Source organism: Haematobia irritans, chromosome 1 (genome assembly GCF_050003625.1).
Source record: "Haematobia irritans isolate KBUSLIRL chromosome 1, ASM5000362v1, whole genome shotgun sequence".
In the NCBI taxonomy this organism is placed as follows: Eukaryota; Metazoa; Arthropoda; class Insecta; order Diptera; family Muscidae; genus Haematobia; species Haematobia irritans.
Genome location: NC_134397.1, coordinates 95,673,125 through 95,686,852, shown reverse-complemented (window position 1 = coordinate 95,686,852; position 13,728 = coordinate 95,673,125). Strand labels below are relative to the sequence as shown.

Here is a 13,728-nt window from a genome sequence, read left to right as displayed (position 1 = left end):
CTTTTTTATAGGCTATTATTTCAAAAATTAAAACTCGAAAATTTTATAATTTTAGTGATCCAAATTGATCGTTTTATTTGGCTGTAACAATGCAACTCAACTAACTATCAAAAAACAGAATATAAAAAATTCTCCATGCAAAAAAGGAATGAGAAAAATATCAAAATCATTATCGTCTTCTTGTTGATCATTGTCTCTTTAGGCAAGTTGATAGAATATCAATATGCATTTTTGCATTGCATCGCATGTTGTTGTTGATGTTGTAAAAAGAGCGTAAAAATGCATTTCAGGGGTAAACGCACCAACATACATATTTATGCGTGGCTGATGCAACGTTTGTATGTTTAGCCATATGTACAATGCTGGATGCTGTTACTACAGGTAGATATTGATGTTATTGAGACTTCTCGCACAGTGGTTTATCCGAACATCCTCCCCCCGTTGGAAGGCTGTGCGTTTCAACAACATTATCATTAATGGGTAGTACGGCTAATTTGGCAACTGATCGTCGAATTATGCCGTTGATGGTTTTTATGATTGCCACTCATCGTTGCCTCTTACAACATCTACAACTCGTCCCAAAAGCCATTTTAAAGGTGGCAGATTGTCATCTTTTACAAGTACCATATCTCCGATGGCAACATTTTTGCGTTGTGACTTCCACTTTGACCGCTCTTGAAGAAGGGCCAGATAAGAAGAACTCCACTTCTTCCAAAATATTTGCTGCATATAGCAAACTTTTTGCCATCTATTCAATCTATTAATATTCAAATCTGTTACATCGGGCTCCGAAATTGTTGTTAATGGGGCGCCAACTAAAAAGTGGCCAGGTGTCAACACTTCGAGATCGTTTGGATCTTCTGATATTTGGCATAGAGGTCTAGAATTTAACACGGCACATATTTCACATACCAGGGTCCTTAATTCATCAAATGAAAGAACTGACTGCCCCACTGTGCGATAGAAATGATACTTGGCCGATTTAACCGCAGCCTCCCAAAGGCCCCCAAAGTGCGGTGATCTGGGCGGTATAAATTTCCAATTGATTTCATCCTCAAAACAGTGTTTTTGGATTTGCTGCATGCTCGTTTGGTTGAAAAAAAGTTGCCGTAGTTCACCCAATTCGTTTTTGGCTCCTACAAAATTTGTGGCATTGTCCGACCAAATAGTTTTTGGTTTGCCTCGAATCGAGATGAATCGCTTTAAGGATGACAGGAACGACGATGTAGATAAGTCGGATACCAATTCCATATGTATCGCCTTAGTTGCAAAACATATAAATATACATATGTAACTTTTTAATGGTGGCCGATTTCGTACCTCTGATTTATAATAAAAAGGCCCGCAAAAATCAATTCCAGTTATAGAAAATGCCCTGCTTGGCTGAACTCTTTCGTGCGGCAAACTGCCCATTATGTGCTCAGCTATTTTAGGCTTTAAGCGAAAACATTTTATACATTTAGCAATTATTAGGCTGATAGTTTTCCTGCCTCCTAGAGGCCAATATTGCTGACGAATATTTGCCAAAAGACTTTGAGGACCCGCGTGCAGAAATTTTTCGTGGAAGTAAATGACCATTGACTTGGTAAGTGGGTGACTTTTCGGAACAATTATTGGGTGCTGAGCGTCGAAATTTAAATACGAATTTTGCAACCGCCCGCCGACTCTAATCAACCCATCAGAATTCAGTAATTTGCTAGATGTAGAAATATTTGATTTTGATTTCAAGGCTTTATATTCAGCTGAAAAATTAATTATTTGAATGTTTCGAAAAAGTATCTTAGTTCCCATTTTAATATCATTTTCCATTGTATTTTCGCCGGATTTAAATTTTGAAAAATTCATGAAACGATATACATATCCAAAAATCCGTTGAATTTTATGGAAAGAATTTAGAAATTTGCAATTCAAAGCAAAATCATATACCGTCGAAGCAATTAGAACTGCACGTCGACGTTCAGACAAATCTTCAATGAAATTCATATTATTTGGCCAATGTTCAAAATTTTTGTATAAAAAAGAGGGTCCATTTTTCCACAGGTTACACTTCACCAGCTCTTCTGGTGTAGAACCTCTCGATAATATATCCGCAGGATTTTTAGCGGTAGGCACATGGTGCCACATCATATTTTTGGTCAGATTTTGGATACGACTCACTCTATTACTTACAAAAATGTTGTAATTCGAAGACTCTTCCCGCAGCCACGACAATACTACCATGGAGTCCGACCAGCAGTGACATTCATAACCTTTGCCCAGAGTACTTGAAACATCATCCAAAAGTTCAGCGAGAAGCAGCGCTGCTGATAATTCCAATTTTGGTATCGTTAGAACTTTAAGGGGTGCCACTCTAGATTTGGAGCATAATAAATTCACCCGAATCTCTCCTTCGTGCTCTGATCTCACATAAATACAGGCTCCATAGGCTGATATGCTCGCATCGCAAAAGGCATGTATTTGAACATCCGAATCTGGAAGTAAAACAAATCTAGGATATTCGAATTGGCTAGCAAACGAAAATTTTGAAACATATTGCAACCAAGCAGTGTGCAAATCTTGGGGCAAGCTCTCATCCCAATCCAATTTAATTTTCCACAAGTTTTGCATAAAAACTTTGGCCTTAGTTATGACAGGCCCAATTAGCCCCAGAGGGTCATATAGACGGGCTATCGACGATAAAACAGTCCGCTTTGAAATATTTGTTGATTCTAAAAAATGCGAAAATGAAAAAATAAAATTATCCAACTTTGGATTCCAAACAAGGCCCAGGGTTTTAGTGATATTTGTCCCATCATGAAATTCTAAAAAAGTTTCACGATCACCAGCAGGCACATTTTCCAAGACGGAGTCATCATTAGAACACCACTTTCGTATTTGAAAGTTTCCTCTCTTCAGAAGAGACGTGATTTGTTCTCTTATTTCAATGACCTCTTCTATTGAATCCCCTCCAGAGATCAAATCGTCCACATAAAAATCTCTAGTGACGATATTTGCACCAATGGGAAACAATTCTCTCTCATCAAAAGCAAGCTGATGCATTGCACGTATAGCAAGAAAGGCGGCGGGTTTTGTGCCGTAAGTCACTGTGTTCAGCTTGTATATTTGTATGTCCTCACTAGAGCTATTTCTCCACAATATACATTGGAGGTAATCATCTGGTGGATTAATGAGAACACATCTATACATCTTACATATGTCGCCACTTAAAGCGATTTTGAAAAATCTAAAACGAAGTATCGTATTAAATAATTTGGCCTGTATAGTAGGGCCCGAATGAAGAGTTTCGTTTAATGAAAGGCCTGTGTTTGTTTTTGCCGACCCATCAAATACTACCCTGAGCTTGGTAGTTGTGCTCTCCTCCTTATGCACACAGTGGTGAGGCAGAAAATAAGTTTTGGTTTGTGGAGGAATATCTGTGACGAGACTCATGTGCTTTAGATCGATATACTCACTCATGAACTCACTGTATTTTTTCTTTACTGCAGGCAATTTATTCAATTTTCTCTCTAAATTGAGAAATCGACTGTGGGCTCTCCCATAAGAATCACCAAGTTCATTTGAATTTATTTTCTTTGGTAATGAAACTGAATATTCACCAGAGGATAGACGCACTGTGTTTTCAATAAAATGTTGCTCACAGAACTCATCGTCGGAATTAAGCTGCCCAGGGTTTCCAAAATTCTGCTCTACTTCCCAAAAGCTCTTTACAATATCAGCCAACGATTCATGTTCGCCTTTTGTAATGGCCTTTGATGCAGCGGCTAATGAACACGCATTCGAGTGAGATGCGCCCCCACCAGATATCACCCATCCAAGACGGGTTTTTTGTAAAATTGTCGAATTATTTCCACAGCGTATTTGGCCAACACTCATTAGTTCGAAAAATAGGCCAGCGCCAATAAGTAGATCTATTCTTCCCCTCTCACAAAAGTTGGAATCAGCTAATTTAATGTTATGAGGGATTTTGAAATCATTTACCTTAAGATTTCGATTTGGCTGGTATTCTGTAATTGATGGTATCACAACAGCTACGAATGAAACAGAATATTCACTGTGGCATGATTTTATTAATATTTCTGTCGATTTATCAGCCAAAATGTTACCTTCGCCGATACCAGATATTACGATATTTGAATTTCTCACCTTTAACTGGGCCTGATTGACAAATCGAGTTGTTATAAAATTTAGCTGGGAGGCCGAATCTAGAATCGCTCGGCATGGAACGAATACGCCAGAATTAGTTTTAACCAAAACAATAGCGGTCGCTAACAAAATATTTGTACCATCAGCAGTTTCGAATTGTTGGGTAGGATTTGATGAAACGAGAGTAGATTGTGTTTGTACTTGCGGTGGCTGCGAGGAAGATGGTGGGTGCCCTTGATTGATGTTGTTGTTAGCTTGTGTGGGTGTTGATAATGATTCAAAATTATTATCGATATGTAATAGCGAGTGGTGTTTCATTTGGCAGATATTGCAGGGCCCAAACTTACTTACAGTTAAGACACAAATTTAGTCTTTTTACTTCTCTAAAACGTAGCGTTGGGGAGAGATTTGAAAACTGTGAGCAATTCGATATGTAATGATCATTTGCATTACAAAATGTACAAAACGATTGCTTGGCTCCGGAAGCTATCAAAACATTTCGACCTTGGGAATTCGATTTCTTACTTGATTGTTGATTAGATGTGGTTGGTTTCATAGAGCTCTCAAGATTTTCCATCATACGACATCTTCGTTCAAGAAAGGAAGCCATGAATGGCCATGTTGGCAATCTATCATTTTGCAACCCTTCTTCCCACTTGGCTTGTGTTTGGTGATCCAGTTTAGAAACCACTAAATTAACGAGAAATCCATCTGCCAATTGCTCTTTGGTACATATCGTTTCGAGGGCTCGTATATGAGCGTTGAGTTTATCGCTAAGCTGGCGAAGACTGGATGCAGACCCTTTTTCAACATTTTTCAACCCAAAAACCTCTTTGATATGCATCTGAAAAAGAAGCAATTTATTATCGAATCGATTTTTAAGTAATTCAATTGCTTTATCATAATTTGCATCATTCGGCTCCAAAGATGATATCGTATCCAAAGCAGATCCAGTTAAGAGAGACCGTAGATGCTGGAACTTTTCTATATTGGTTAAATCCATATCGTTGGCTATAACTGTGGTAAACATAGCAAAAAAGTTCGGCCAGTCGGTGTATGAACCACTGAAAGCTGGAATTTTTAGTTCTGGCAGTCGAGTTTTGCGAATATTTCTTGGTTCCTCTATCGAAAATTGACGAAAAGTTGATGATGAAGGTAAAGAACGTGTACCGCCACTGGCCACAATTTTCCGCTTTAGTTTTGCCTTTGCTTCAAAATAAGATTTCATAAAATTGTCTCTGATAGTTTCATCCAAATTATCTCCTTGATAATTTTCCACAATTGATAGGGAATTTTCGAAATTTGTATTTAAACTTTCAACATAATCGAGGCGGACGGACAGATCAGCTTCATCCAGTGTTTGTAATTCATCGGAAGTAATGCGCTTATTAAATTTCTCCAGCTGCTTACCGATTAATTCCACTTTTTTAAGCACTGCGATAGATCGGAGCTTTCCTTACCCGATTCCTTGGAATTAGATGATGATGATGATGTATTAAAATCTGGCATATTTTTCCAATTTTTAATCAAAAATCCAAAATTCAGCTTTTATAATTACGCAATGGATTACGCAATATTCGCTGTCTGAGCAAGTCTCAAGTTTTTTTTGGCTTAAAATCCGACGAAATTTTTATATTTTAATGCCCGACTTGGCACTAAAAATACGTGATTCCAATCAATCACGTCGGGGTCACCAATGTTGAGCCTATAAGCTTTTTTATAGGCTATTATTTCAAAAATTAAAACTCGAAAATTTTATAATTTTAGTGATCCAAATTGATCGTTTTATTTGGCTGTAACAATGCAACTCAACTAACTATCAAAAAACAGAATATAAAAAATTCTCCATGCAAAAAAGGAATGAAAAAAATATCAAAATCATTATCGTCTTCTTGTTGATCATTGTCTCTTTAGGCAAGTTGATAGAATATCAATATGCATTTTTGCATTGCATCGCATGTTGTTGTTGATGTTGTAAAAAGAGCGTAAAAATGCATTTCAGGGGTAAACGCACCAACATACATATTTATGCGTGGCTGATGCAACGTTTGTATGTTTAGCCATATGTACAATGCTGGATGCTGTTACTACAGGTAGATATTGATGTTATTGAGACTTCTCGCACAGTGGTTTATCCGAACAGGACATAACAAAGTTTTTTCACTTGTTAAAGAAAATTTTGTAGTTTGAAGGAAAAACTTGGCGTTCAAAATTGCAAGAATGTCTTTAGTGATATACGAAGTTCATGATAGACGCATTTTTGGTAAAATTTACAAATTTAAAGAAATTCTGAACTATTTTGTGGAAGGTACGAATTTAGTTAATCATTATGCTTCATTTGAGTTTAGTTTTATCCTCGGTTTTAGTTAATTTAACTAATGTAAACAAAAAATTATTAGAGTAAAGGAAACTTTCTCCAAACATAATAATTCCATGAACTAAAATAAAGTTAAATTGGCTTTAGTGAAATAGAGAGTTCACTTTTTTTTGAGTGTACTCTACTATATTAAGTCTATATTTAAATCTCATCTGTCTGATTTTGTAACGCAACCTCTGCCGACGAATCAGTTACAATGAGACCCTCCGGACGTCATTTTATTGTATATTCCTATTATTGTAGGCGAGGTAGATATTGCAGTTTCGAGATTTGGCCAAATCTCTCATACGTTACTGTAGTTTTGCCAAGTTCTTTTCAACTAAAGAAGTAATGCTAGACTAAACAAAAAATATTTACATGGTATTAAAGATTACGCAACTTAAAATTTAGCATACGCAATTTACACAAATAATTAATATTTTTATGTAGTTTATAATCATTGTTCCAATTTTGATACCCTGCGCCACACTGTGGAGCAGAATATTATAAGTTAGTGCATATGTTTGCAACACCCAGAAGGGGACGAGATAGACCTATGGTGTCTTTGGCAATATTGTTTAGGGCCAGCCCCTGAGTCGATCTAGCCATGTCCGTCTGCCCGTCTTTTTTGTGATCAAAGTCTAGGTCTACAATTAACGTTCTGGATACGCATTCCAATTTTGGTTTAAATCGGTTCAGATTTACATATAGCTCCCACGCGTATGACCACAGAGGTCAAAGTTATAATACTATTTACGTTGCATTTACTTTGCACAGGGAGTACATTTCACATTGTAACTATGCGTAAAAAGTTGGTTGAAATAGATTCAGATTTAGATATATCACCCATATATATGTTTTTCTGATTTCGGCAAAAAAGGCCAAAATACCAACATTTTCCTTATAAAATCGCCATTGCTAAGTCGAAGACTTTTAAGTATGGCTTAAATTCTTATATTTCTAATACATATCAATGGAATGATAAATTATAAATACACTTTTGCTTCGAATTTAAATGTTTCATATATTTATACCCTGTGCCACACTGTGGAACAGGGTATTATAAGTTCCCAGCAAAAAAAGCGTCGCCAAAAAAGTAGTGAAAATGTTCTTTTTGGATCCGGAAGTGATGCAAAATTGGCGCAGAAGCGATGAATTTAACATGGGCTTGTCATAGGACGGATGTCCACCATTTCAACAGCCGTTGCACTGAATACGCACCACTTCTTTAAATGTGATCCGAGTTCAGTGTTTTGGATGTGAATTAAAAAATTTTGTGGTATTTTGACAAATAATTAATTTTTATAATTTTTTACAATTATTGATGGATTCTAACGCTTGTCAGTAACGTTTGACCTCAAATATTTTCAAAAATTCAAAATTTTTTCAGATTGGATTTAGCATTTTTTTCGACAAAATTTAAATGATTTGTACCATTTTATTAATCCTTACCCTGTTTTTAACATATTTAAAACAAAAAATGTTAAAATTGCCCTTTAAAAGTATGAAACAAGCGAGTTATAAAAAATTGAATTAAAAGAACTTCCTGAGTAGTTAAAATAAAGAACATCTCTGGATGGACATTTTAGGAAGTGCTTTTAAAGTTGTGCCTTTAGAAGTACTTCCAAATTTTTTTGCTGGGTTAGTGCATATGTTTGCAACACGCAGAAGGAGACGAAATAGACACAGGGTGTCTTTGGCAAAAATGCTCAGGGTGGGCTCCTGAGTCGATATAGCCATGTCCGTCTGTCCGTGAACACATTTTTGTAATCAATGTCTAGGTCGCAGTTTTAGTCCAATCGACTTAAAATTTGGCACAAGTATGTGTTTTGGCTCAGAATAGAACCCTATTGATTTTGGAAGAAATTGGTTCAGATTTAGATATAACTCCCATATATAAATATATTTCGCCCGATATGGACTTATATGGCCCCAGAAACCAGAGTTTTACCCTAATTTGCTTAAAATTTTGCACAAGAAGAAAAATTAGTACTATAGTCAAGTGTGCCAAATTTTATTGAAATCGGTTCAGATTTAGATATAGCTCCCATATATATCTTTCGCCCAATATGGACTAATATGGTCCCAGAAGCCAGAGTTTTACCCCAATTTGGTTAAAATTTTGCACTAGGAGTACAATTAGTAGTGTAGTCAAGTGCCAAGTCAAGCCAAATTTTATTGAAATCGGTTCAGATTTGGATATAGCTCCCATATATATCGTTCGCCCGATTTACACTCATATGATCACAGAGGCCAATTTTTTGCTCCGATTTAGTTGAAATTTTGCACAGGGAGTAGAATTAGCGTTGTAGCTATGCGTGCTGAATTTAGTTGAAATCGGTTCAGATTTAGATATAGCTCCCATATATAGCTTTCGCCCAATTTACACTCATATGACCACAGAGGCCAATTTTTTGCTCCGATTTAGTTGAAATTTTGCACAGGGAGTACATTCAACATAGTAACTATGCATGTGAAATTTGATTGCAATCGGCTCAGATTTCGATATAGATTCCATATATATGTTTTTCCTAATTAGGCAAAACTGGCCGAAATACCTACATTTTCCTTATCAAATCGCCACTGCTAAGTCGAAAACTTATCAAAGTGACTCAAATTTTCCTATTACTCTATTACACATCGATCGACCGATAAATCATAAATACACTTTTGCGAAGTTGCCTTAAAATTGGTTCATATTTAAATGTTTCCTATATTTTTTTTTACTAACATTGTGTTCCACCTCAGCGCATTAGCCGACTTAAATGTAAAATCTATAAGTGTTGCAGAACTCTGTACAGATCTGCTCAGATATACAGAATATATGTGTATGGATTCATATAGCATCCAACACATGGTCGGATTTGATATGGTATCGATAATGTGGACTTACAAAGTGGTGAAGGGTATAATATAGTCGGCCCCGCCCGACTTTACACTTTCCTTACTTGTTTTTACTAACATTGTGTTCCATCTCAGGGCAATAGCCGACTTAAATTTTAAGTCTATAGATTTGGTAGAAGTCTAACAAATGCTGTTCACCATTAGCCTTTCCTTACTTTTTTTATATTTAGGACACAAATTTTGGTAGCATGTCTTTGATCTATGACTAATTTTTTCTTAAAGTAAAGAACAACATTTTTGTTTTAAAGAAATCGTCTTAAATTAAGTAAAATATTGAATCTTTAGATTTAAGATAAAATCGCTTCAAATATAGGATAAGGTTTATTTTGAGGATTTTGCACCTTAGGTTTAAAGATTTTTTTTTGGGAATTAATAAAACATGTTTTACTTCGAAGTATTCGTTACAATTTGAATTTTTAATCGGTCAGTTATTTGCACGTGAGTAGCTTTATTAATATACCTCGAAAATATAACGAAAATTCGATAAATGGGATCAGTATCCTAATTTCAATTTTATCGATCCTAGGTTTTAAGCCAAATAGGTCGCTACAAAAATGTCCTTATTTTAAATCAATTCCAAAATCTTTAAAGGAAGCTCAAAGCTCAAAACCTGAGGCGAGCTTGGCTTTCACACGGGCAAAATTTCTGCGATTCGATTGTAACACAATAATTGTAATGGGGTACTTTTTTAGCACGTTTAGTCCGACCACTTTATATTTACAAGAAAGACAACCTTTCTAACGCAGTATAGAACTCTACCAATCCCTTCCACGTTAGTAAGTTCTACTCTAGACAATATGGGACACACATGCTTTTTATCACACCGTTTCTTACATAACCAAAAACCAGTTACAATCTTTGTTAATTTTTACTAAAAAAGTCAAGTACTTTTCATTTAGTGTGTGGTATCACAATGGAAATTATTTGATCTATAAAAAGAAAAAATAATAATTGTTAATTTCTTTAATTTAATTACTTCCTTGTTTATCTAGTATGTTAGATAATCTTTTTGTCAGTTTTAACCTATCTTTAATATTAAATATATCTAATGAATTTTTTTTGTTTAAAACTTTCGGTAATTGAATACCCAAAGAATTCTGCACATATCTGATCCAATGCCTCGGTATTGTATATCGTCCATCTTTCTTCATTCAGCTGATGGTCAATTTCAGAGCGTCGTGTTAACTTTTAAATACTTTGTATGTTGAGTAACCTTTCGGTACGCATAAATCGTTTAACATCTTCGTTGTGTTGCCTTGTAAAGGGTGATTCTTTTGAGGTTAGGATTTTCATGCATTAGTATTTGACAGATCACGTGGGATTTCAGACATGGTGTCAAAGAGAAAGATGCTCAGTATGCTTTGACATTTCATCATGAATAGACTTACTAACGAGCAACGCTTGCAAATCATTGAATTTTATTACCAAAATCAGTGGCAGAAAATCCGCTTTTTTATCGACAAATTTTGTTCAGCGATGAGGCTCATTTCTGGTTGAATGGCTACGTAAATAAGCAAAATTGCCGCATTTGGAGTGAAGAGCAACCAGAAGCCGTTCAAGAACTGCCCATGCATCCCGAAAAATGCACTGTTTGGTGTGGTTTGTACGCTGGTGGAATCATTGGACCGTATTTTTTCAAAGATGCTGTTGGACGCAACGTTACGGTGAATGGCGATCGCTATCGTTCGATGCTAACAAACTTTTTGTTGCCAAAAATGGAAGAACTGAACTTGGTTGACATGTGGTTTCAACAAGATGGCGCTACATGCCACACAGCTCGCGATTCTATGGCCATTTTGAGGGAAAACTTCGGAGAACAATTCATCTCAAGAAATGGACCGGTAAGTTGGCCACCAAGATCATGCGATTTGACGCCTTTAGACTATTTTTTGTGGGGCTACGTCAAGTCTAAAGTCTACAGAAATAAGCCAGCAACTATTCCAGCTTTGGAAGACAACATTTCCGAAGAAATTCGGGCTATTCCGGCCGAAATGCTCGAAAAAGTTGCCCAAAATTGGACTTTCCGAATGGACCACCTAAGACGCAGCCGCGGTCAACATTTAAATGAAATTATCTTCAAAAAGTAAATGTCATGGACCAATCTAACGTTTCAAATAAAGAACCGATGAGATTTTGCAAATTTTATGCGTTTTTTTTTTAAAAAAAAGTTATCAAGCTCTTAACAAATCACCCTTTATTATTTGTAATAATAAAATGATGAGATGTGATGAGATGGGCTACAGTAACCCTGTTGTGCGTGATTGCCATTTGTTGAGTATTCTCTTCTCTTCTGGTAGCTGTATTTGTATTTGTCATGCTGGAATTTGTCTTGGTCGATAGTCGATAATTCTGGTGTTTATGTTTTCGTGTGTATTAGTCGTGTTTTTTTGTGTTATTGTAGTCAGTACGACTATCATTAATTGTGTGACGACTTGCTTGCATGACATTTTAACTGGGCGATATTGTGGGTTTTGAAGAAATTTGCAATATATTGCGTTTTCCCAAGCTATTATTCCATCAACTGAATAGTGTATGTGAGCCTAAAATAACGGACTGCCAGTATAAATAACCTGACATAACCGTGAACAAATTTCATAAATGGAATGGGTGTTTTTTTTTTTTTGAAAATGTTCGTATTTTAAACGACAAAAGGAGGCAAAATAAGATATTGACTTTTTGCTTACTCTTCGGCGCCAAGATCACAAACTTACCATATATAATTACATCTAATATAATTCAGCTTGTTTCGAAGCAAAGCAGTAGGTGAAGAATTAGCGTCATGTTTCCTTGTGTATCGACCATATAGGCTTCCAAACCACTGTTGCAAGCGCTGTGTATTATTGTACAAATAGAGCTATGATGTGCCAGAAACAAAATACAAACTTGTAATTCGTCATGCTTGATTGAGTATATTTTATTGATTCAATAGTTGTATAGGTTAACACTTTTTCGCATTTTTTTGCTCCAGGATTTTACCTCTCGCTCTTATAGAACCAAGTTCAAGCGGCAGTAACAAATTTGGCAAAGATGTGACCATTATTACGTTGCCAAAAAAATTTATAATACAGACACTTTAAACGCCTTTCCTTGCCAGTGTGGTGACATTAAAATTGGCCAAAAGATGTAAATAGCGAGTTTTATTTTGAATTTATACAAAAATATTGTACGACAAATATACGCGAAGAAAGAGTTCGTCCTGAAATCATTGCTTGGTTCAATAAGAAGACCTCAGTTATTTAGACTCAATTTTCTATAGAGTAAGATAAGACGTAAATAAAAGACATGGGAATAAAATGGATTCTACACTAAAACAAAGTTTATTTGGATCCAAAGATTTTGACCTTCTCTTAAGGATTTTGGTATTGATTATGAGCCAAAGATGCGGCTTCGAAATCCCCAAAATAAGTCTTAGCCTATATTTGAAGCGTTTGTATCTTAAATCTAAAGTTTCAATATTTCAGTTAATTTAAGGACAGTTTCTTTACTTTAAGGAAAATTGGCCTTAGTTCAAAGACATGGGACTTTAACGGAGGGACGCAAATTTAGAAAAAATTATGTCCTAATTTTTATAAAACAAATTTTTGAAACAAAAATTATAAAATTTATTTTAATTAAAAGTTTATTATTTTAAAGAAATTTGTCCTTAATATTTTGTAAATTTCGCATCCTAAAATTTAGGTTGCGTAATTTCTAATGCCACGTAAATATTTTTTTCAGTGTACACTCAAAAAAAGTTTACTTGGATCCAAAGATTTTGACCTTCTTTTAAGGATTTTGGTATTGATTCCGAGCCAAAGATGCGGGTTCTTTAAAATAAAGAAATTTTTTAGCGACCTATCTGGCTTTAAATCTAGGACCAATAAAATTAAAATTAGGATACAAATCTCATTTATCAAATTTTCATTCTTTTTCGCAGTTTATTAATAAAGCTATTCACGTACAAACCAATGCCAGATTAAAAATCCAAATTATGACGGATACTTCGAAGTAAAAAATATTTTCTTAATTCTAAAACCACTTTAAACCAAAGATGCTAAATCCTCAAAATAAGTCTTATCCTATATTTGAAGCGTTTTTATCTTAAATCTACAGATTCAATATTTCAGTTAATTTAAGGACGATTTCTTTAAATCAAAAATGTGTTTCTTTGCTTTAAGCAAAAATTTGCCTTAGTTTAAAGACATGCAACTTTAACAAATTTTCACAAAGTGTGTCCTAAATTTAAATTATTATTATAAATAAATTTGTCCTTGATAGTGTGTAAATTAGCATTCTAAAATTGAGGATGCGTAATCTTTCATAAAACGTAAATATTTTTTTTCAGT

The 13,728-nt window shown here is 35.2% G+C and overlaps 3 protein-coding genes across 9 annotated transcripts in view; 1 reads left to right on the top strand and 2 right to left on the bottom strand.

The window, feature by feature from the left end:
* fru (sex determination protein fruitless) overlaps nucleotides 1–13,728 on the top strand; it is a 1,011,467-nt gene that overhangs the window by 166,447 nt on the left and 831,292 nt on the right. The window lies entirely within an intron of this gene.
* Nucleotides 532–4,461, bottom strand: LOC142228690 (uncharacterized). Its single transcript, XM_075299181.1, has 3 exons — nucleotides 1,927–4,461; nucleotides 1,321–1,434; nucleotides 532–1,260 (listed from the first exon to the last, which is right to left on the bottom strand). The coding sequence occupies exons 1-3, from the start codon at nucleotides 4,459–4,461 to the stop codon at nucleotides 532–534; spliced, it is 3,378 nt and encodes a 1,125-aa protein (XP_075155296.1).
* On the bottom strand, nucleotides 4,487–5,652 carry LOC142228679 (uncharacterized). The gene is made up of 2 exons (XM_075299170.1): nucleotides 5,604–5,652; nucleotides 4,487–5,352 (listed from the first exon to the last, which is right to left on the bottom strand). The coding sequence occupies exons 1-2, from the start codon at nucleotides 5,650–5,652 to the stop codon at nucleotides 4,487–4,489; spliced, it is 915 nt and encodes a 304-aa protein (XP_075155285.1).